At 37.7% G+C, this 24103-nt stretch overlaps 1 protein-coding gene across 1 annotated transcript in view; it reads left to right on the top strand.

Moving 5' to 3' along the window:
* The window catches only part of LOC132815248 (piezo-type mechanosensitive ion channel component 2-like), a 467530-nt gene that overhangs the window by 282549 nt on the left and 160878 nt on the right, over positions 1 to 24103 (top strand). Inside the window, exons 18-20 of the mRNA XM_060824063.1 lie at positions 967 to 1143; positions 8874 to 9002; positions 13073 to 13273. Of these exons, the coding sequence (XP_060680046.1) occupies positions 967 to 1143; positions 8874 to 9002; positions 13073 to 13273 (507 nt within the window). The remainder of the gene's footprint in view (positions 1 to 966; positions 1144 to 8873; positions 9003 to 13072; positions 13274 to 24103) is intronic.

Below are 24103 nucleotides of genomic sequence, written 5' to 3'. Positions count from 1 at the left end.
GAAAGTCAAAACATCTGGAACCTGATGAGGTGAATACTCCACAAGTTATTTCCGTAACTAATTTAAGGATTAGAAAATAAATATCGGAAGAATTAACATGAAAGATGAATTAGTAGGGTTGAAATCAATGTCAAATCAGGCACAGCAAGTGAAATAAAAGGAGGGAAAGAAGTCAATGAAAAAGAGAAAGTAAAATTAAACTAAATTGTAATATTCAAAATCATTTGACAAAATATTCAAAATCTGCAAGAATGAACCTCCACACATGTGATAGTTAATTTTCAGTACTAGATGCGATGATTAGCCAATTAGCACATTATTAAAATAGATCAAATTACATTCTTCTAGTCATATGTTCTTAAATATAGGCAGAATGGAAAAGGATAACAGATTTTCTTCCCTAAAGTGGTCTCAGTGGACTTTTACAACAAATCCAAGAGTTTCATCATCACTATTTCTCATCATAGCTCTTTATTCCACATTTTAACTTAATTAAAAATTACCTAGGAAATTACCTTTCCTAGCTGCTAAGGTACGATTTGAATTTATATCTCTAGATTACAAATACGTAACAAATCTATTATTTTTGCTATATGCCTATACTTGACAACATTGAATATTTAGGAAGGAAAAAAAAGTCTGCTTTGAAAAGCTAATGATGAGCAACACAACTGAAACAAAAAACTTTTGGATAGTCATATTAAATAGTGTATCTATTTATCACCCATACCGTTGGTTCACAAATAACAGCAAATTCCAATAGATTTTCTGATATTTTGACAACATATTCTGGCTTAATGTCCCTGCCTCTAGTCCAGGCTTACTATATGCATAACCACCTTGCTGAGAGAATGTTCTTGTGGTTTCTCTTCTCAAAAGGATCTCCAATTAACTTGTTTCTCATCCCAAAATTAGTTTTGCATCACTACAATGTGAAAAGCTAATACAAGTGTACTTCTTCTACAGGTTTCCTTGTTGAATTACGTTTTCTTAATTTCATGGGCCTTTGCTTTACCTTATGTCAAATTACGCCCACTGGCATCAAGTATCTGCACAGTCATGACCTGTATAATCATTGTGTGTAAAATGTTGTATCAACTATCCTCTGTTCAGCCTTCCAACCACTCTTCTAACTGTACAACTGTGAGTACAATATTTATTATTTTTCATTATGTTCCTATAATTTCGATTGTTCACTATTACCTGCAATATGTTCTTATGAATGCAAAATTTTATATCCACAGAATACCCAGTGTTTGGCCATTTTTTTCTACATCTTCATTTCTTACTTTATTTAAAATGCACTCCTGAATTACAGAAACAGAGGATTGTTATGATGTAGAAGGAACACCATGCAGCCCATTGTGTATACACTGGCTTTCTGAGCATTTTGACTTAGTGCCAAACTCCTGTTATTTTCCCATAACCCTGCACATTGTTTCAATTTAAATAAGCATCCAATGCTCTCTTGAATGCCTCACATGAACCTGCCTCTACCGCACTTTCAGCAAGTACATTCCAAACCTAGAAATATATGGAATGAAAGGACAGTAAAAGATCTTCCTCAAGGTATTAGTGTACGGCCTGCAGCTGGACATGTTTTCAGCAGAAGGATATGTAAAGTATGTTGGGTGATTGATCTACCACCTTCCTGTCCACCCCAACCCACTTCCCATATTTCCCATAATCTAGATAAGCATCCCCTTGGCTGCCTGTCATGAGACCTTTGAGGCCATAATTGCCCAATTAATCGTACTAATTAATCCTGTTTAATTAGGCTGTTTCTTTACAACGATATTGAAAAAACTATTTCAGGGGTATACTTTGCAGATTGCACGTTGACTTAAAACTGGTACAGCTCATTCAGTGTCATGGAAGCCAAAATTTCCTTCAGTCTTTGAATAATGGGACCTGCCAGTATCCTCTGAGTATTCCAACTTAGAAATATAAGCTGCTTGTCCCGTCTTCTCAATACAGTCTTCTAAACATGGGATAGAATAAAATCAGATTTTGCAGCAGCATTGATTTTGTGATAGTTCACACATAACCATTTTGATTTTCCTCTCAAGGGTAACTCAATAATTTATGCCAATTTTGAAAACATCTTCATGATCCAAATAAATTTGAAGTATGTCCAATTCAGAATCATCTGAACTAGGTTCTTCACTTGATGTTGTAACCAGTAACACATTCTCATTTTGCTTTCCTTTCCTATCAAAATACCTTTTGAGCATATTCACATGACATACGCTATAAGATTTCTTGCTATCTAGCGTTCTTATTAAATAATTTGCCTGACTCAATTTTTTTTGATTTGTCAAGGACTAAATCTTGCCTTCAAAGGTTCACCTACCACTGGAAGTAACAATAAAACTATTTCTCCACTAGCAAAATTTTGAATTTTTAATTTCTTATCTTCTTCCTGTTTCATCACCCGCTGTGCTATTTTTAAATGCTGTCTAGCCAATTACACATCTTTTTAATCTTTCCCTAAAATTTGACACATAGTCTAAGTATGTGGTCAATGAACCCTGACTCACCAATTTTCCCGTAATTAATTTCAATCGTTCTCTCACCTCAAGCCCACAAACTGATTCAAAATTGATTGAATTTAATTGGTGCAAGAGGTGCTTCCCCAATTGCAAAAATTACAAATATATTTCCTTTACCCCAAGCCTCTGGATAGTTTTGACGACAAACCACCAACATAGTCTTTAAAGTTTGATGCCACCATTCTAATGCTCCCTGTGATTCTGGATGGTACACAATAGATTTGAATTGTTTTATTCCTTGTTAATCCATAACATCCTTGAATAACTTTGATGTAAACTTTCAACCTTGATCTAATTGAATTTCTGTGGGTCATCCATATTTAGTCAAAACAAAATCTGAGTAACTCTTCTACAATCCCCTTAGCAGTGATACTGCATAATGGAAAGACCTCTGGAAATCTGGAAGACGCTTCCATTATGGTTAACAAATACTAATTCCCACTTTTTGATTTAGATAGGGATCTGATGCAATCAGGTATGAGTATTGTAAAAGTTTCCTCAAATGTGGGAAAGGATATTAAGGGTACTATTCTATTACTGCCTGAGGTTTTCCTATTATCTGATATGTATGACATGTCTAGCAAAATTCACCCACATCTGTTTGCAGTCCAGGCCAACAAAATCTGCATTTTGGATTGAATTTTCATGGCTCCCAAATTATTTCCTATTTTTAATTCATGTGTTATTCACAATACCATCTTTCTATAACTTACTGGAAATGCAAATTTGAACTTTTGGCTATTTTTATTTGCCTGAAAATGTAATGGTCTCCATGTCCTTATCAACACTTTGATTTTAAGATAGTGGCATACTGGGATACACTCTGATTCTTCTTCTGTGTAGGCTTTTATGGTACACTGTTTTAGTTTTTAATTTTTCTGTTGTAATTTTTCTGAACTAAAAAATATTCACTTTGTCCTCCATCTGTTCTTGTTTTTCTCCAACCATTTGATCAAACCATTTGATAAGTGAACTTCAACTTCGTTATCTTTACTCCTTGACTTCTCCTCCTGCTTCAGCCTGTGGCTTTTTGACCTTGTTACCACACAACCAGGAAAAACCCCAGGATATATTTCCTGTAACACCTCAGTTGTCTGATTTTCCACTGCCATTTGATCCACAGGAGGCATCACTCCCATCTGTGATCCAGCTATATTATTACTAAGCATAAACTGCATTTCCATAACTGATCATTTCTCGAATACTCTTACAGCCATCTCACAATTTTTCACCAGACTCTTCAACCTTATTGTATATAATGGATCACTGTTCTTACCACTGTGAATTCCGTATATTACAATCTTTTCTGGCATTACTCACCTGAATTGCATATCTCCTCATCTCTTACCACCAAAGATTGACTTGTGCTCTAATCTCTTAAAACTTTTAATTTCTTTACCTACCCCACCATGGCATACATGAATAAACCCCACCTACGTATGTAAATTCTTTATAGCGATCCCGGTCTTTCTTCTCAACCAACCCCGATAAGGTTGTACATTCTTTTCCAGTTTTTTGTTTAGCTTCCAGTGTGCTTTCCAGATAGTTAAAAATCATTGTTTTCCCACATCTGTCTTCCCAGTGCTTTTTCTAAACCACCAACACTGCGACTTCATGTGGCCTATTTTATTCTCTTTTTTTACTTCTCTTTTCCTCTCATGGGTTTCCTGATTGCCTTGTAATAAGCAATCATTATTATCTTCAATGAGACTTCTTTTTCCTTTATGAGGATTTTTCTTTTCCCCAATTTCCATACGTCTCAGATTGAAATTGATGCCGGAAGCCAGACGTTAATTTATGAATTTATAATCATCTGCCATTTCCACATCTAAACTTGCAGTCTTCACTCTCTGCTCTTCAAATAAGTCATCACTACTTCAGGAAATGAATTTTTGAACTCCTCCAAAATAATCATCTCTCTAAGAGCATCTGTCTGACCTATTTTCAATGCTCTTATCCATCTATCAAAATAACTTTGTTTGATCTTTCAAACTCAATCTATGTTTGACCAGGTTCCCTCTTTAAATTCCTGAAAAGCTGTCTGTTTGCTTCTGGCACTAGTTCATATGCATTTAAAATGGCTCTTTACACCTCATCATACTCCCCAGGTACCTTCAAGTGATACCAATACCTCACTAGCTCTACCTACCAACTTTGTTTGGATCAGCCATACCCAAGTAGTCACTGGCCATTTCATTTGTTTACCCACTTTCTCAAATGAAATGGAAAAGACTTCTACATCCTTCTCGTTGAATTTAGACACAACTTGGACATATTTAAACAAATCCTCACTTGGCTTTTGGCTACAATGATTGCTCTCCATCACTGTCCTCATCACTGCTTCTACCTTTCACCTCTACCTCCACCATTTTAAATCGACTTTTGAGTTTTCAGATCCAACCTCTGAAGTGCAAAAACTCTCTCTTTCTCCCTTTCTTCTGCTGGGGCCTTCCTTTCCTATTCTTTTTCCTCTGCTTTCAGTCATAATTTAAACTGTTTCATTACCTTTTCTCTTTCTTTTATATGTAATTCAAGCTGCTTTATTTGCAATTGAATTTTAACCATATCCAGAGATTCTGATAGCATTTCTGGCAATTGTAAGTTGAGCTGTTGTTGCAATTACCTCCCCTTTTTGCACAAAGGCAATTCTAAATTCCAGCTTGTTTGTCAATTTGAAAATCTTCGTCTTGCTCACTTTCTGTAAAATTCCTGAAGTGACGAAGAGTCATTGAGATGTACAACAGACCCTTCGGTCCAACTTGTCCATGCTGACAGATAGCAGGAAAATCAGCATTTTGGGCAAAAGCCCTTCATCTACAGTACTCAGTTTTGCCATGCTGACCAGATATCCTAACCTAATGTAGTCCCATTTGCCTGCACTTGGCCCATATACCTCTAAACCCTTACTATTCATATACCCATCCAGATGCCTTTTAAATGTTGTAATTGTACCAGCCTCCATCACTTCCTTGGGCAGCTCATTCCAAACATGCACCATCCTCTGTGTGAAAAAGTTACCCCTTAGGTCCCTTTTAAATTTTTCCCCTGTCATCCTCAACCTATGCCCTCTAGCTCTGGGGAAAAGACTTGTATATTTATCCTATCTATGCTCCTCATGATTTTATAAACCTCGATAAGGTCACCCCTCAGCCTCTGATGCTCCAGGAAAAACAATCCCAGGTTATTTAGCTTCTCCCTATAGCTCAAATCCTTCAATCTTGGCAACATCCTTGTAAATCTTTCACAACATCTTTCTGGTAGGAGAGAGACCAAAATTGCCTTCTTCCGTACCCAGGAAACTCTTAGTAACTGAAAGATCCATTACTACACAAGGCACATCCTATTTAAGCCAATCAAATGCAACAGCTGAAAAGATAACACCAGTATTCACCACTCACTGTCTTTAAGTTCAATAACTCTAAAACCAACCTGGAATTAGAGATTTTGATCCCATCAAGAGCCCCCAATTTGTTATAGATCAGACCAAAGCTCCTTTTAAAATATTAACAAGATAGCCTACATCCCAACTTTTTCTTTTTTTAAGCGCAAGTGAAAGGTGTTGTGTTCTGGATGCAATTTGATTGATCAAACCATCAGTCTTGAAGCAAAATCTACTTTATTCATATAGTTTAAGTACAAATGAATGAAAGAAGAATTGGAATAACAACCCAGTTGGAAAACTTATGAGAATAATAGATTATCTAACTACTAAACAGCAACTGTTCTGAAATAGTAATATCCAGAAGCACACCCTTGGCAAAGGCAAATTCAGTAAAACAGATTATCTCACATGTAATGTTTCTCCAGACTAGGTGGAAAGTACATCAAGAATAAACTCTGAGACAGAAAGAAAATTCACGTGTTTTGCTATAGCAAGGAGAAATGTATACAACATCCAAACCCTGACAGCAGCTGGTTCTGTGGGAGCTTGACTCCACCACTTCATTCTGCTTCTGTTGTTCCAACTTTTTAAAAAAAACCCAAGGCCTCACAAGCTGTTTACATTATTGGCTTGGTACTGCCTGCCCGCCACCTTTGTTGCAACCTCTCTTCACAAAAAGCCAGAACAGAACATACTTTTAAAGTCATAGTATTGTCACATATTCAAAAGGGGAGGGGGGAAGCAAAAAGGTGGTAACTTTAGGTCAATTAGGCTATCGCGTATTATTGGAAAAGTATTGGAATCAGTTATCAAGGAAGTAATAGCAGAATATGTGTAAAATCATAATCTAATCAAGCAGAATCAGCATGTCTTCATGAAAGGGAAATTGTATATGACTAAGTTATTAGAGTTTGCTGAGGGAGTTTCAACTAGAGAGGGTAAATATGTTGTATTTGGACTTTCAGAAGGCATTTCACAAGGTATCTCAAAAGGTAAAATCACAAGACAAAAGCCCATGATATTGGAGGCAGTATACTAGCATGGATTGAGAATTGGCATATGGTAGGAAACAGGAAATAAGGAGTTCTTTTTCATGTTGGTGACCTGGGATCTGTGGAATTCTACAGGGATCAGTGCTGAGACAGCAAGGTTTCACAATATAAATTAATTACTTAGAGGAATGAAGGAATTAAGGGGAGTCAAATTTGCAGAGAACACAAAAGTAATTGGAAAGGCAGATTGAAACAGGGATACTAACAGTTTACAGAGATATTGATAAATTAAGTGATCAAAAAGCTGGCAAATGGTGGGTAACGTAGGAAAATCTGAATTTGTTCATTTTGGAAGGGAGAACAAGAGAGGACAGAATAATATTTAAGTAAAGAAAACCTGCAGAAAGCTGCAATGCAAAAGGACTTAGGGTACTTTTTAATGAAACTAGAGAGCTAACACATACTCTGTAGCAGGTAATCAAGAAGGCTGATGTTACGGTGGCCTGCCACCTTTGTCGCAACCTCTCTTCACAAAAAGCCAGAACAGAACATACTTTTAAAGTCATAGTATTTCCACGGGGTTTGGAGTACAGGAGTAGAGAAGTCTTACTGCAATTGCAACATGTTACTGGAGAGACCATATCTGGAGTACTGCAAGAAGATTTAGTTCCCTTATTTGAGGAAAATCATAATATCATTGGAGACTCTTCAAAAGTCTCACTAGGATCATCCCTGCTGTGAAGAGCTATTTTATGAACAAAGACTAAACAGTTTGGAACTCTACTCACTGGAGTTTTGAAGAATGAGAGGTAATCTCATTGAAACACATAGGATTCTTAAGGTGCTTGTCAGGGAAAGTGCTGAGAGGATGTTTATCCTTGTCTTCGGAACTGTTTGCCACAGAGAGCTGTGGGGCAGAGTCCATCTGTATATTTAAAGCTGAAATAGATTCTTCAACAATAGATGAATCAAGGGTTACAGGAAAAATGTAGGAAAGTGAATATGAAAAATGTTGGATCAGCCATTCACCTGTTGGATGACAAAGCAGGCTTTAGGAGTTGAATGGCCTACTCCTGTTCCTATTTCATATGGTCTTATGGATGACAATATTTGTGGAAGGAGCCTATGAGGCATGAGTGTGCATAGCATACCAATGAGGATGAAGTGGTAACTGTTTGCCATTCAGATTGATAAGTGTAGAAGTGCCTGAAAGAAAGGGATAAGTTAAATTTGCAAGGTTTATTGATCTGAAAGGTATTTTATAGAAGAATGCTGAGAAAGTCAAGGTTGATATTGGTCTCTGAAAATACAATGCCACTCACTAGTCTTGCTCTCCTGAAACCCTTGAACCTCTTGGACACTGTCTCCAGATCTGCTGTTCATTTGCTCAGTACTTCTAAATTGCTGATTGGGACAGACTGTCATCTTACTACCAACCTTTGTACATAGTTTCTTGTTTCTATCCTCCAGATCCCCCATCATAATCTCCAGGTAAGAGTCCATACTCTCGTCTATATCCTGGGAACGGTTGGAGAGAGTAAATGGGAGGAAGCCTTTCAGTTCTCGTTCCATTCTGCTGAAGTCACAGAAACCAATTTGAAGTTCAGGCATTCCAACTTCTGTCAAACCTCTTCACCTTCCTTACACAGATTTGTGGCATCATCCTTTCTCAGATTAACAGGGAATGTGGATGAATGGTGATAACGACATAGCTGAGTTTAAAAAAGCCATGGCAAAGCCTACTTCAGTTGCAAATGGGTTTAACTTTGAAGTTCTTTTTAGAATGGTCTTTTAATGCCAGTCATTTTCAACTGTTAAAATGAATGCATTTATACAGTAAATTATTTCCATTAACAGGGAAAATAATTGAAAATAGAGCATTTAGTAATATTAATTATTTTTGTACTTAAGACTCCAAATAATATTCTTGAATATTTAATTCCTCAGCCACAACTTAATGAGACAAATGTAGAGAACATTGAGAAATTGCACAAATCAGTGCTTTACGCCAGCCCAGTTGACCCAGCAAATTGGATTGGGCTAAGAAAATCCTCTCCCCTTCTGGTATACCTTAAGGTATGGCTTTGCTACAATATTTCCTAACTTTCTTTTCCATTCTAACACGTATTCAGTAAAACAAAAGGAAGCGTTATCTCAAAAGGGACCAAGGAATGAATTTAAAGTCTGTGTAGAAACTGATGCTCAGCTAGAGTGTAATCATTTGTGCATCTATTGGCACTGTCTCATTTCTACATTGCCTCCATTAAAATAAATTAATGTCTCTAATGTAGTGTCAAAATATAAACCACGTGTGCTAAAGGCTTTTCATACTGCAAATAAATGTAAACTTTATTTATGATTAGTGAAATTGAGGATTGTTGCTTAAAACATTTGTAATCAAACCTTGACAATCAAATTTGATCCCAATTCAAAAGGATACCAATGAGGAATGTTTATATCGTGTTTCCACTCTATTTATAACAAATGTTATAAGCTCAAGACATTGATGCACTGTCACAGATCAGCATCAAGTTGCCATGTAATCATTTTCCCCGAAGAGAATGTTCTTTTTGCTACCATTTAGGCATATTTTGCATGATCTCCAACACTTCCTTTTCTTATTGCAGATTTCATTCACTTTTATTTGTACGTGCCTCAAATAGTGTAGTTTTTTAAATTTAATTTGAAAACAATAGATTGTCACATAAGCCAAATTAAGAAAAGAGGAATTCGGTGTTATCCTGGATTATTCATTAGATTATTTTAATTAAGTGATCATAAATTAAGTAAAGATCTTATGCTGTTTTTGGAAGCTGAAGATAAAGCAAATGTAAATGAACCAACTATATTTAAAACAAATCTGTAAGAAATTCTGACTTATTGTTCTGAACTGCAGATGTAAGTAGTGGGAAACTTTCGAGTATGTACAAGACCAATGGAGTATTCATTTCATGTTCTGAAACACAATTTGATGGGTCCGAAGAATGGAGGGTATATAAAGTTAAATCTAGCATCATTTCTTGAATGGTTTCACAAGGATTTCAGTGTATACTACGTAATTTATCTAATTCACTGCAGAATTTTCAGAATCTTACTGCAAAGATTAAAAGCTTTGCTTCAGACCATAGGAAAGCTGCCAAGGCCCAAGAGCAAGCAATAAGCACATATTTTTTACAGGTCGGTGGAGATATAGTGAGGATGAGAGGAAGGTCTCAGAAACTGATGTCTAGTTGGGTAGCCAACGTGAGTCCATGCTGTTCTGGCTTCTCTGAGTGTGGGATTGAAGGAGAATGGAGAATTCCCTTGGATTAACTGAGTCATTGTTAAGGTTTTGCAGAAGTCAACTATGAGGTTCATTAACCCTGAATCCTGACTTCTTAGCCATGTAACTTAATTCCTGAATGGTCAGCAACTTTCCAAGATCACGAAGGCAAGTGAAGAACTTCTTCAGTGAAACTGGCAAACTGGGAATGTTTCTATTAGTTATATTAACTGCAGCATTGTCCATTAATGAGACTGCTGTTCTCTCAGAATGTGACTCTTTAATGCGTATTTGTCAATTTCTTGGAACTACTTATGCATTGTCCCATGCTATATCTGCTGGGAGATCAAGAGCTGATATCACACAATTGCTCCTAACCTAGCAGCAAGAGCAACATCAGTAGGTGCAACAGCAGCTATTCTATTCCTCAGCTGCATGTTCCTTCATAGACAGATAGTATAGACATGAAAAACCTTCCAGAAGGAGGTGAGACTGTTAACAGCAAGTCTACAGGCTGAAGATCAGCACTCTCAACCAATGTCACACAAGGCTCAGCCACTTATGGCAATTCATTTTCAGAATGTCCTAATTGTTTTTTTTTGCAGCTAATGAGTTGATTTGAAGTATATGCATTGTATGCAGTCATTGAATGCATTGCATTGCCTCTCAGCATAATCTCTCATAGCTCTTCAATACTCCTCCCCGCTTTCATAGACTTTCATCTTGTGAAGCAAGAGCTCCAGCCTGTCAACCAGAAGTATTTCTACTTCTGCAATAACATCCATTTTTAAAATCATCTTTATGACAACACAAAGAAGCACTTGAATAACGGGTGTTACAGGTATCGGATGACTGGGGTGGATAACTGCCAAGCGGGTGAAGTTAATTGATTGTGACCTGGTTGGCAGGGGAATGTATTGGATCCAGAGGTTCAGCAAGAGTGTTTTGGGGTTTTTAAAAAATTATTCATAGGACATGGGCATCACTAGCCAGTATTTGTTGCCCATCCCTAATTGCTCAAAGGCAGTTAAGAGTCAGCCACATTGCCAATGGTTTGGAGTTACACGTAGGCTAGACCAGGTAAGGAGAGTAGTTTCCTTCATTGAAAGAAACATTAACAAACAAAATAGGCTTTTCCTCCACCAAGCTGTGGTTTCATGGTCATCATTAAACTCATATTTTCAGAACATCACTTGGGTCACTGGATTAGTAGTCTGGTGATAATACCATTAGGCCATCACTTCTCTATTAGTCTTCTGTGTAGTTCAGGTTAGTTCTGGATATGGTGTTTGATTTAACTTGGACCTTGTAAAACAATAAACTATACTTTGGAATTTAAGAAATCCATTGGTCTCACCATCTGAAGTGCTGACCTATGTGACAATACTTATAACAAAACAAAACCACCAACAAAACATCCGTTGACTATGTTTAATTTTTAAAAATCTATTTCTTTGTCTTGAATTTCCCACCAGTCCGAGTTATTTAATATTCCTAACTGTCATAATTGCTGAAACAAAAACAGAAATTGCTGGAAAAACTCAGCCGGTCTTCTCATTAAGAGTCGCCAGACTCAAAATATTAAATCTCCTTTCTTTCCATAGATCCTGCCACATCTGCTGAGTTTCGCCAGCAATTTCTGTTTTTGTTTCAGATCTCCAGCATCAGTAGTTCCTTGCCTTATGTCAACTGTAATAACTTTTTAACTTCATAGTTCAGCAACTTGTTGCTTCAAAGTCTAGTACAAGACCTTAAGGCCCTGATTAACCAATGCCAAAAAGATCATAGATGCTACTCTTTGCACTTTACTGATGCTGTCTGATTGTTTAGGTACTGGTCAAAGAATCACTGATGTAGGTCTGGTCACAATTCCTTGAGCAACCAAACAGATGAACTAGATTTTTTTTTAGATTAGAATGGTGCTGGAAAAGCACAGCAGGTCAGGCAGCATCCAAGGAGCAGGAAAATCGACGTTTCGGGCAAAAGCCCTTCATCCTGAAACGTCAATTTTCCTGCTCCTCGAATGCTGCCTGACCTGCCATGCTTTTCCAGCACCACTCTGATCTAAACTCTGGTTTCCAGCATCTGCAGTCCTCACTTTTGCCTAGTTTGTTTTTATGTAATTGCTGGTTAAGAAGGCTGGGAAAGAGAAAATGGAGAATTACAGATGTTTTAGTTTGATATCAGTAGGGTGCTCAATATTGGAATATATTATAAAGAATGTGATAAGGGGACATTTCGAACATTTCCCCTTAGTACAATTGAACATGAAAGGGAAATCCTGTTTGGCAACCATGTTTGAGTTTTTTGGGGATGTTACTGTAAGAGATATTACATAAAGGATAAGCAATGGATATGATATGTTTGGATTTTCAGAAGCTGTTGATAATCCCACTCAGGAGGTTAGTTAAAAAAAATTAGAGCACATGAGGGACTAGCAGTAATATTATGAATTAAATTGAGAATTCATTAACAGGCAAGAACAAAGTGGATATAAACAGGTCATTCTGAGGATGATAAGCTATAATGAGTGGGACTATAAGGAAGCTCTTGAGTATGCTCAAGGCAGAAGTCAGTGGATGTTCTGGGTGCTAATGACATCAGTTAATGGAGTTAAGATAAATGATCAGCCATGTTCTGACTGAATGGTACAGCAGGCTTAATGTGCAACTTCTAGAAACTTGCTTAGTTCATTTTAGCTGCTATCAACAGCAAATTGCACTTACAAATAGTGCATTGTATGAAGGCAGATACCAAGAGCACCTTCTGACTTTTGTGGGACGCCTTAAATTTTCAAATTCTGTCATAACCAGTTCAGAATATATCTTCAGAATTTTGGGAAAATTCAAGTATAATAAATGTAATTATTTTTTCTCTTTTCTAGAACAACCTGCTGATTCTTGCTGTTTTAGCATTTGAAGTCACAATCTACCGTCATCAGGAGTACTTTAGGCTTCGCAATAACCTTCCACATCCAGTAACAAAAACTATCTTTCATGACATCACAAGACAACACTTGGATAATGGACTGGTGAACTGTGCCAAGTATTTCATAAATTACTTCTTCTACAAGTTTGGGCTGGAGGTGTGCAGCATATGGATTTGAAATAAAATCTTATTTATATGCCTCAGTAATCAAAGATATCCAAGTAATATGTAAATGATAGTTAATTGAAAAATATGAGTGGTCAGAAGGACAAATAATATTTTTATTCATATTTATTGGAATAGCAGAGATGCCTGACAAATCCAAGGTGTTCCCAGTGGGAAGCAGATTTTCCTTAGAGTCAGACTGCAGAAATGCCTGGAGGTGGCTTGCCAATGATTGAAGTTTCGCATCAAGGTTTCCCATTGTAACTTGTGATGTGGAGGTGCTGGTGTTGGACTGTTGTGAATAAAGTTAACAATCACACAGCACCAGGTTATAGTCCAACAGATTTTTTTGGAGTACAAGTTTTTAGAGCGCTGTTCCTTCGTCAGGTAGCTAGTGGGGCAGGATCATAGGACACTGAATTTATAGTTCAACTGATGCGGTGTGTTGAACAAACCAAGATGTTGTTGTCTTTAATCACTTAGAATGGGTTGGAACTTTGCAGAGTGGTACAGAACAGTTAGGAAATAGACACCTCAGTGTAGCGGTTTTGGTCTGAAACATTCAGACCAGAAATGTTTAGTTAGAACCTGAAAGCAGTTTTCTGAAGCTAACAAAGTTTAAGCTCCAGGATAATCAAGGAAGAGTTTATCAATCTCTCAAGACTGGGAAGTGAAAGAAATAGTTACTTCAAATCTATAGTTGTAATAAAGAAGAGACCTCTGTCTCTGGTATTTGAGTATATAAAATGATAGTGTTGGGAGTAGGTGGGATTGTGTCTTTCAAATGTAAGTAGTTCAGTAAACTGTATTATTGTTAAAACTCCCAATCTACAGCATTGCATGCTTATAGTTCAGTGAAGGACCACTGCATTAATTATATATAAAGAAAACAAAGTATTTTCTAAGAAGCCAGGTTTTAAATCTGTGGTATAATGTGTCCAGAAGTAACATCAATTGAGATCATAATAAGCGGGGGCTGTTGAGGGATTTGAATTCATTGGATCTAAATCTGTCTTCTTAAAGTAGTGGGCATGTGGAGGTTTTGGACAGGAAATGTTTGATATGTGGTGAAGTTTATTGCACGTATTTTAATGAGGGTTTTGAAAGTTGCTAAGAGTTTTCTGGAAGTTATTGAGTCGTAAGCATGGAAACAGATCCTTTGGTCAAACTTGTACATGCCACCCTGACATCCCAATCTGATCTAGTCCCATGTGCCAGCATTTGGCCAATATCCCCTCTAAAATCCTCCTTTTCATAAACCCATCCAAATGCCTTTTAAATGTTGTAATTGTACCTGCCTCCACCACTTCCTCCATCTGCTCATTCCATACACAAGCGTAAAAAAGTTACTCAGGTCCCTTTTAAATCTTTCCCCACTCACCTTAAACCTATGCCTTCTGGTTTTGGACTCAACCACCTTAGGAAAAAGACCTTGATTGTTCACCCTATCCATGCACCTCATGATTTTGTAAACCTCTATAAGGTTACACCTCAGTCTCCAATGTTCAAGGAAAAAAGCCCCTATAACTTTTTTTTCCCTATAACTCAAACCCTCCAGTCTCAGCAACATCCTTGTAAATCTTTCCTGCACCCTCTCAAGTTTAACAACATCCTTTCTATAGAACAGTGATCAGAATTGTATGCAATATTCTAAAAGTTGAAGATATAACAGTGAGCAACTTGAAACCCTTGATTAAGGTGAACTCTGGAAGTTAGCTGATAAAAAGAAGTAAAAGCAGGACCTTGTAATGAGGAGATTCTTCAAATGATTATCCAACATAAAGAATTTGAATAGGTGAAATCTAAAACTGAGATGGCACCGCTAGATTAGCTAGGATTCAGTTAGAAATGGAGAAAAAATGACTTAGAGAATGAAAAAGAAGTGAAATAAAAACTGAAGGTAGAATTAAAATACATGAGGGAGCAAGAAACCAGTAGATAATGAAAAGTGAGTAAAATAAAAAAAAGCAAGATGAAATTTAAAAATCTTAGTTTCCAAAAAGTAACTGAAATTAGACAACATGATTTGCCCAAAGAAAGGCTTAGAGCCATGGTCTCCAACTCACAGATTGTGATCGACTAATTGATCCAGTCCCAATAGCAGTCTCAGTTTCTCATTCTCGTTCTGCATTCTGCCTTCTGCCTAAGCTGTGCCTGTCGATCATCATGCTGAATCATGATATTCACTTCCAGAAGCTACTGCTGTACTTGGAGGTCCTTGCAGAACAAACAAAAATTAACAAGAACCCTGCTATGTCCAACATCCAGTACCTGAGTGACACAACTACGCAGGTCCCAAAAACAAATTACAGTTACAAAAGTGACTTCCTGACCTTCTTGAGAACAACAGCAATATTCCAGTTCTGAGGTGTGGATCCAGAGGCCTACCTGCAGTGTGACCAGTGGCATCACAAATTACAGGATGAAGTGATCTAGGGAAAAGGGCTTCCAGCTTCACATTTAAAACTCATAATTTGTGCAAGTGCAGAATTTATGTCTGAATTCAATCTATTTTAAAACTTGGTTTACAAAAACCTTTACATCCTGTTGTTTATTATGTATGGTGCAGATCTCTAACCCAAAGCGTATTCTCCTTGGAGGCTAGTAGCTGGTGTAAGCTTGCTTTTTATTTTATCTAAAAAGTGCTTCTTTGGCTGGTGACAATGATGAGTGATGAAGTTAGAAGTCACACAACACCAGATAATAATTCAAACAGTATTATTTGAAATCACAAGCTTTCTGAGTGCTGCTCCTTTGTCAGGTGATTTCACCAAACAAAGGAGCAGCGCTCCAAAAGCTTGTGATTTCAAATAAAACTGTTGGACTATAACCTGGTGTCATGTGACTTCTGACTTTGTCCAGCCCACTCCAACAGTGACACATCCATATCAATGATGAGTGAAGACCCTGGAACATCTAAAATGAAACTGAAGACATACAACTTCCATACGGAATAAGAAAATGAAATTTTTTTTAGAACTGCAAAAGGTAACAGCATTTGCCTTATGTCACCATGGTATGTCAACAAGTAAAAGGAAACTTTGGAATGACATCACACAATGATGCACAGTAAATTGATAGATAGTTTTCCCTTGAACAGAGACAAAGAAAGTTGACAACTTTAAGGATGTTTGAAAGTTCAACATTCATTTTTTTCAGCAAACCGGCAAATTAGAACCCAGACTTCAAGGTATTAGCAGATAAGCGTCAGTTACAGATGTCACACTGAGACTTAGTGATTCGAGAACAAAATGAATAATTATATATACATGGTATTGGATTTATATAGCACTGAAATAAACTATTTATTTCATGTTTACTGAGTGGTATATCCCAAATTGCACTTCAAAAAGTAAAATTGATGTGGGAGGTGGTGATATAATGATAATGTCACTAGACCAGTAGTATAAAATAACAAGCTAATGTTCAATGGTTCCAGAAGTTTCAGTCGTGAGGATAGATTTTAAAATTTAGGACCATTCTCCTGGGAGAGAAGGTTAAGAAGAGATCTGATATTCAGTTGCAGAGCTGGCATAGACATAGTAGGCCAAATGACCACTTTCTGTGTCAAACATTTCTCTGATTTTCTGTTTAAAAACAATTTAAGGACATTGGCCTAGAATAAAGAAGGAAGGAGGAGATAGTAACATTAACTGGGACCGTAACAGTTTACCTGTCCTTTCCCTAAATATCTGAAAATTCTTCTCCTCTAAGTTTTTATCTAATTCTTTGTTGAAAGTCTTTATTCCTGAAGATGGGTAGCAATAATGTTTTTGTCCTTATTTGTTACACTTTGTAAACAAATCATCTCAGAATTAATGGTTGGACTTTACTAAAACTGGCAAATGGTATGTGTATGACTTAAGGAAAAGCTGGCAAAGATGAAGAAAATGAATTCACATTTCTAAAATAAATGTTGGAATTATCTTGCACAGGACATTGACTGTTTTAAAATGTTATGGATTACCTCCTCTGATGATGCAATTTGTCACAGATGTCAAAACGTGAAGAATTTTCAGAGCAGGTTGTTGGATGTGGATTGTGAGATAGAAGCTTTTAGTAAAAAGCTTTTCTTTTCATTTTCAACCTTGTAGTTAGACAATCAAACTGTGAGGGAAAAATCTCAAGGAAAGGCAGCATTGTGAAAGCATTGCATTAATATTGAATGAACACAGCATGGACATACTAAGTTCTCTGTAATATTTTATCCTGTTCCTGTGCCGAGGTCCAGGCACAGCAGCGCTAAACCAGAAATCAATGTGCACACCCACTATTCGATGTGCATGGATCCTGCAGTGGCTTTGCAGAGTTAGAGATTTAGGAATTTGGGGTCACGAAGGCAAAGGTTTAATTAGTGGAATCTTTAAGCAACAGACTTGTAGATATAGTTTTACTCATGAGGACTGGCCTTCAAGGTTGATTTTGTGTGCTTCAAAATAGACAGCTTGGAACAGGTTACGTTTTTGTACTTAGTCTTCATCACAACATTTGTCTGACTTGAGAGACTGAGAGAAATATCCTCTCTTTTTCTCTTTTATAATATTTACAAACTACAATGTTGTGGATGAAAAACGTTTTACTATTCTGTCTTCCTTTTCACATAGGCTGTGACTTTTGTCGGAATATACTAGTAAAGGCTAGGAAAAACCTTGTGTGTAGAGAATTGTAAGTGCATGGACTTTTTTGCTGCAAGAAAAGGATGGGAAGCTTTGAAGCAGAGAAAAATAAAAGACTATGGGCGAGACAGTGGGTTTTATTTTGATTGTTATCCAGGCTGATGGATCCCCAGTTCTCCAGCATCTTTTCCAAACAACATTGCTTGTGTGTGAATCTAAATGCTAGCTTGTGACAAGCTAGTCACCAAAGAGGACATCACTACTAAGCTGACTGTCCTCATTTGACTTCCACGCATTCACACTTTTAACAAATAGGAGATGTACCCTTGGTTCCCACCTATTTTTTTCATTAATATTCTATACCTCAGTGATGTTTCTGAAAATATCAGATCAGATTCTGTATATACATTAACAATATCCTGCTGGAATTCACCTTTTTAATTGCTATGCAGTTGACCCAAATTCAGTTTACTCTGAATATTTGATGAGTTGACCATTTTGCCAAATCAATCCATTATTTTGAATTAATACTACAAACTCTGGATCCGACTGCCTACTGTACTGCTTTCTGAGGCAAAACTAAATTATTTGCAAACTTGATGCTCTATTTAACCCTGAGTTCAGTTTCTAACCTAATATTGTTTCTTAATTTGTTCACTGGATAACAGTGTCTCAGATAAAAGTGGCCATAAAACATTGCCATCTCTAATTACTCTTACAATTGATGGTGAGCTACTAACAAGTATATTTTACCTTAAGAAAATCTCTGCCTTAGCTCATCCAAGAGTGAAACCATTACTCATGAATTTTGTAACACTGGACTCAACAAGCTGAATTTAACCAAATCACTTTTGGAGAGTTTCAGTGAGGACTTCTCTCAATGAGCTTTAGCACGTTATGTCACATAATCCTCCACTGCTGATTTCATAGCACTGCTATTATGCAATCGCTAGCAGCAGAGGTATTCGTTGCTGTCAGAACTTTCTTGGAGTTATGTCACTGACATCAGTCTGATCAACTGTCGTTGCAACTGCAGCTACAGAAATGAAACTACACAGGCTACTTCTCCTTGGTGGCAGAATATATTCAAACTGTGTGAAAAGGTTTCTCCAGTGTCCAGTATGGCATAACATCTTGTCGTTGTTCGATGTGGGAGCATCACCATGTCGAAAAGCCTTCAAACAGTGAAAATGTTAACAGAAAAGCAAAGAACAATTCAAGAAAAAGATCTATATTTGTTTCTAGGAATAAATAAGGGCTGCTTACTTTTCAAGCAACAACAAACTTGCAGTCCATGAATGATCACTTCACCTAACTTATACCTGTTGAAGCCAGTTATCAATTAAACACTGTTTGACTTGTTACACCCACTGTTGCAGTGCTGTATAATGTTGAAGGTGATGGTCCTCATGCTCAGTGTTCTTTGCTTCTTCCTTGTAAAGACTGCTGCTGCTTTCTCAGCTCTTTAGAAGTCATTACATTCCTTCTTTACCTGTTTTACTTACACAGAACACAACATGCAAGAATTATGCAGCATAGCTTGTCTGGATTGTACTGCAGGGTGCCCTGTGAGTGATACAGGCATTAGAATCTCATCTTCAGGAGGCTTAACATCTACTCCATGATTCATTGCTGGAAGATTGGACTGTGTTATATCTAATTCCATCTGAATACGGAGGTTGAGTAATGGAGTCATCAGCCACAGTTATTGATGGTAGCCCTGGTATCCCAGTAAACATTCTTGTAAGACATCTGACCCTTGAGACTAAGCAGGAACCTGAGAGTTCTTAAGGATATAGGCATTATGGCAACTTGCACATTACCTGGTGCAGACTTCTAAAATGTGGTACCAAAGATTATAGAAGACTTATACGTTTATGGAATGGAATCCTTTCCTGTGAATGGAGTCTGCTACAATAAAATATGGTGCTGTAACGCAATCTGTGTACAGTGCACACTGCACCTGGGAGAAGTAAGCACTGACCTTATCACGGGGAAACATGTCTGTGGCAACAATGCACCTGTTCATCTAAAGGAAACGGCATCAAGTATGATAGACTGTAAAACTCTTGTGCCTCCTCTGCATGAGGAAACCTTTAGCTGTGATTTCTTCAAACGGAGCCTATTCAGCAGCCAGTGGAAATTGGCACATTTATTCCTCATTCATTTATCTGTGTCTTTTTTACAATGGACCCGCAGTGATGATAACCATTGCTGTCCCTGGATCTATTGAACACTGTTCCAATGAACCTATTTGGGGAATATCAGAAACGGAACAGCCTCTTAGTAATGTAAGCAGTCAGTTTTAACATCACATTCATGTGACAGTTTAGCATAGTTCTAAACACAATAGTACATAGAAGACTTGGCAAGGAATGCCATGGGATGGATGTACATAGTCTTTTGACATAGAACCTTACTCTGACAGTTGGAGCATAAGCATACCATTCAAATACTGTAGGAGTTTGAAAGTGTCGTAGGATTGCTGAAACCTTGCAACCCCCACTCACCCCCACCATCACCCAATAAAAGCAGGTCGCATGTAAAGTATGGTGATAAATGCTTACAGCTCAAGGTGAGAGGTCACTGAATCCCCCATTATCAATATCCTGGGCATTACCATTGACCAAAAACTAAACTGTACTAGCCATTTAACTGCTGTGGTTACAACAGCAGGTCAGAGGCTCGGAATCCTCGAGCAAATAGCTCACATCCTGACTCACCTGTGCTAGTCCTCAATCCGCAATGCACAAGTAAGGAATGTGAAGGAGTACGATACGCTTACCTGGATGAGAGGAGTTTCAACAATGTTCAAGAAACTTGACACCATCCAGGACAAAATGGCCCACTTGATTCCCACCACATCCACAAACGTTCATTCTCTCCACCACTGATGCTCAAGTAGCAGTGTGTACCATTTACAAGATGTATTGTAGGAATTCACCAAGTTATTTAGACAAAATCTTCTGTGAGCAGAAGAGCAATAATTTCTTAGGAACACCATCATTTGCATGTTCCTCTGCAAATCACATACCACCCTGACTCGGAAATGTATCAGCATTTGTTCAGTGTCAGTGACTCAAAATCCAGCACCTCCCTCCTTTATGGCATTATGCTTACTTTAAATGGCTTTCAGCAGTTCAAGAAATGAGCTACCCTCTACCTTCTCAAAGGTAACTGGGCAATAAATGCTGGCTAGCCAGTGATACTCATATCCCATGAGTAGACATCACAGAGGTGGAGCTCATGTATTCAGACAGATTAAAAAGAAACATTTACTCCACTCACTTGATGTGTGATAGCAGTCAGTTTGCATTGAGGATTTTCAGATCAGTCATGATCTCATTGAATAGCAGAGCAATTTCAACCATCTAAATGCCCTACTTGTGTTCCTACATCTTATGGTCTTATTTTGCACTTGTGATTTGGATGAGGGTGGAAGGTAACACAGGTCATGTTTCGCAGAATGAGTCACGGCTTATCCTGGTAAACTTTTTTTCTTTGCACTCTTATCAGAACCCACTGGTTCTGAGCTTCTACACATTCCAACATTTCAATTTAAACATTTTAATTTAAATCTTCATGCCCCAACATTACCACATAAGCTTTGGCATGACAGCTTAGCCGTGCCAACCATCATGATGTATTGTGCAAGTATTGAAGCCAGGGTTGTTAATTCTGTATGTCAGCATACTGCTTCCAAACCTCGAGTAACTTTTCAACTTCTCTACCATATTAGTGGACACTGAAAACCTATGTTAACTTTCAGTGAGCAGGGTCATTTGGCTGTACACTTGCAGTCTGTTTTCTGAAAGAGCTGCTGTAAGTGTGCCATTGATGTACCACAGTGTCATACCACAAAATATCCTTGAACTTAACTCAGCCTATGGAATTAACTGAAGTGGAGAATGGTATGGTGGAAGAGGTTGCTGGTGGTCAGTGCCCAAGAGTATACCCTAAGATGTTGGAGACTGCACTTCCAAGATGGTGGCCCAGATGCATTAGCAGTTAGCTGGAGCTGTTAGATACCAGCTTTAACTTTCATGTCATATAAATTAGACAAGAAAATGTAACAATAAGATTTCAATACACGCAAGTGTACCTCTTGCTGCTCTCTAATGAGATTTTTGTATTGCCATTATCAAGATTCACCTTTTTCAGATCCGGCCATATTTTGTCAATTAATTCAGTATTGACTATGTCATTCACAGGCTGAGAAAATTTAATTCAGCATTTACATTACACAACATATCCAATTTTCCATCTTCCAATCACCTTAACCTAAGGAACCCATAAAAATGTTGCCCAGAACACAAGTTGTCATTTATTTCTCATACTTCCTGCCATATATTTGCTCCATATCCTCAAATTTTAAAATTTTTAACTTTTCCTTCAAATTTCTTCATTGCTAGTTCCGGGGTTTTGGCCCGCTATCCAATCAAGACATTGGCACTGCATCCTTATCTTAAGTGATATTTCTTTTCGAAAGAAATTCATTTCCATCTAATTTGCTACTCCATAAAGCCTGGTGATTTGGCAACCATACATTTTGCTTATATCATCAAACTGATCCTGGTTTCAAAATTTCCCGTCTGTGTAAATTCATAAATCATAAATTCATCCACAAGATCTTTGTCTTTCTGCAATTCTGTCTTCTTGTGCATCTTGCATTTTATTTATTCTATCATTGGAGATCATACTGTTAAATATCTGTGCCCTGAGTTTAGTAATTCCCTTCTTAAATATTTCTGCTTTTCGAATTCTAACATCTACAAAGCACTTCTTAAAATCTACCTTTTTTCCAAGCTTTTAATGAGCTGTCCAATTATCTTAAGTGGCTTAATTACAAATATTGTTTGAAAGTAATCTAATAAGTGAAGAAAGAGTTTTTACTATTAAAATTGCCACATGCATGGGGAGGCAATAGCCAAGTGATAATATTATGAGACTATTAATCCAGAAACTCAGTCAGTGTTCTGGGGAAAATGAGGACTGCAGATGCTGGAGATTAGAGTCAAGAGTGTGGTGCTGGAAAAGCACAGCATGTCAGGCCGCATCCAAGGAACAGGAGAGTCAATGTTTCGGGCAAAAGCCCTTCATCAGGAATTCCTGATGAAGGGCTTTTGCCTGAAATGTTGAGTCCCCTGCTCCTCGGATGCTGCCTGACCTGCTGTGCTTTTCCAGCATCACACCTCGACTCTAATGTTACGGGGACTCAGATTCACATCTCACATATGGTGGATTTGAATTCAATAAAAAAATGCCTGGAATTAAGAATCTGTTGATGGACATGAAGCCATTGTTGCTTAGTTCATAAATATTGTTCAGGGAAGGAAATCTGTCATCCTCACCTGCTCTGGCCTACATGTGACTCCAGACCTTCAGCAATGTGGTTGACTCTAAACTACCCTCTGAAGCAGTTAACAAGCCACTCAGTTGTACAGGTTTATGATAATATCTCAGTGAAGATATGAAACCAGATGAGCCATGAGTCTTAAACTCAGACACCGGAATAGACAATGATGGAAACAGTCTTGTCAACCCTGCAAAGTCCTCCTTAATAACATCTGGATGGTGGTGCCAAAATTGAAAGAGCTGTCTCACGGATTAGTTAAGCAACAGCTTGACATAGTCATACTCATGGAATTGTACCTTGCAAACAATGCCCCAGACATGGCCATCACTATCCTGGATATGTCCTGTCCCACCAGTAGGACAAACCCAGCAGAGGTTATAGCACAGTGGTTTACAGTCAGGAGGGAGTTGGTCTGGGAGTCCTCAGTTTTGATTCCTGACCCAAGATGTCTCATGGCTTCAAGTTAAACATGGCCAAGGAAAGTTGCTGATTATCACAACCATCCTCCCTATCTGATAAATCAGTGTTTGTCCACATTGGACAGCACTTGGAAGAAGCACTGAGGGTAGGAAGGGTGCAAAACGTTCCCTGGAATTTCCATGACCACTACTGCTCAAACCGGTTGAGTCCTAAAGAACACACCTGCTAGGTTGGATTGCAACAGTCAATGAGAGAAACAGGAGGGAAAACATAGTTTACCTCACTCTTAGCAATCTGTCAGCTGCAGATGCATTTTTCCATGGCAGTATCAGTAAGAGTAACCATTGCACAGTCCTTGTGGAGGCATAGTTCCACCTCACATTGAGAATATCCTCCATCATGTTATAAAGTCATAGTCATAAATTCATAC

Source organism: Hemiscyllium ocellatum, chromosome 4 (genome assembly GCF_020745735.1).
Source record: "Hemiscyllium ocellatum isolate sHemOce1 chromosome 4, sHemOce1.pat.X.cur, whole genome shotgun sequence".
Lineage (NCBI taxonomy): Eukaryota > Metazoa > Chordata > Chondrichthyes > Orectolobiformes > Hemiscylliidae > Hemiscyllium > Hemiscyllium ocellatum.
Note: the sequence above shows the minus strand (reverse complement) of the source record. Positions and strands in the feature narration are given on the sequence as shown.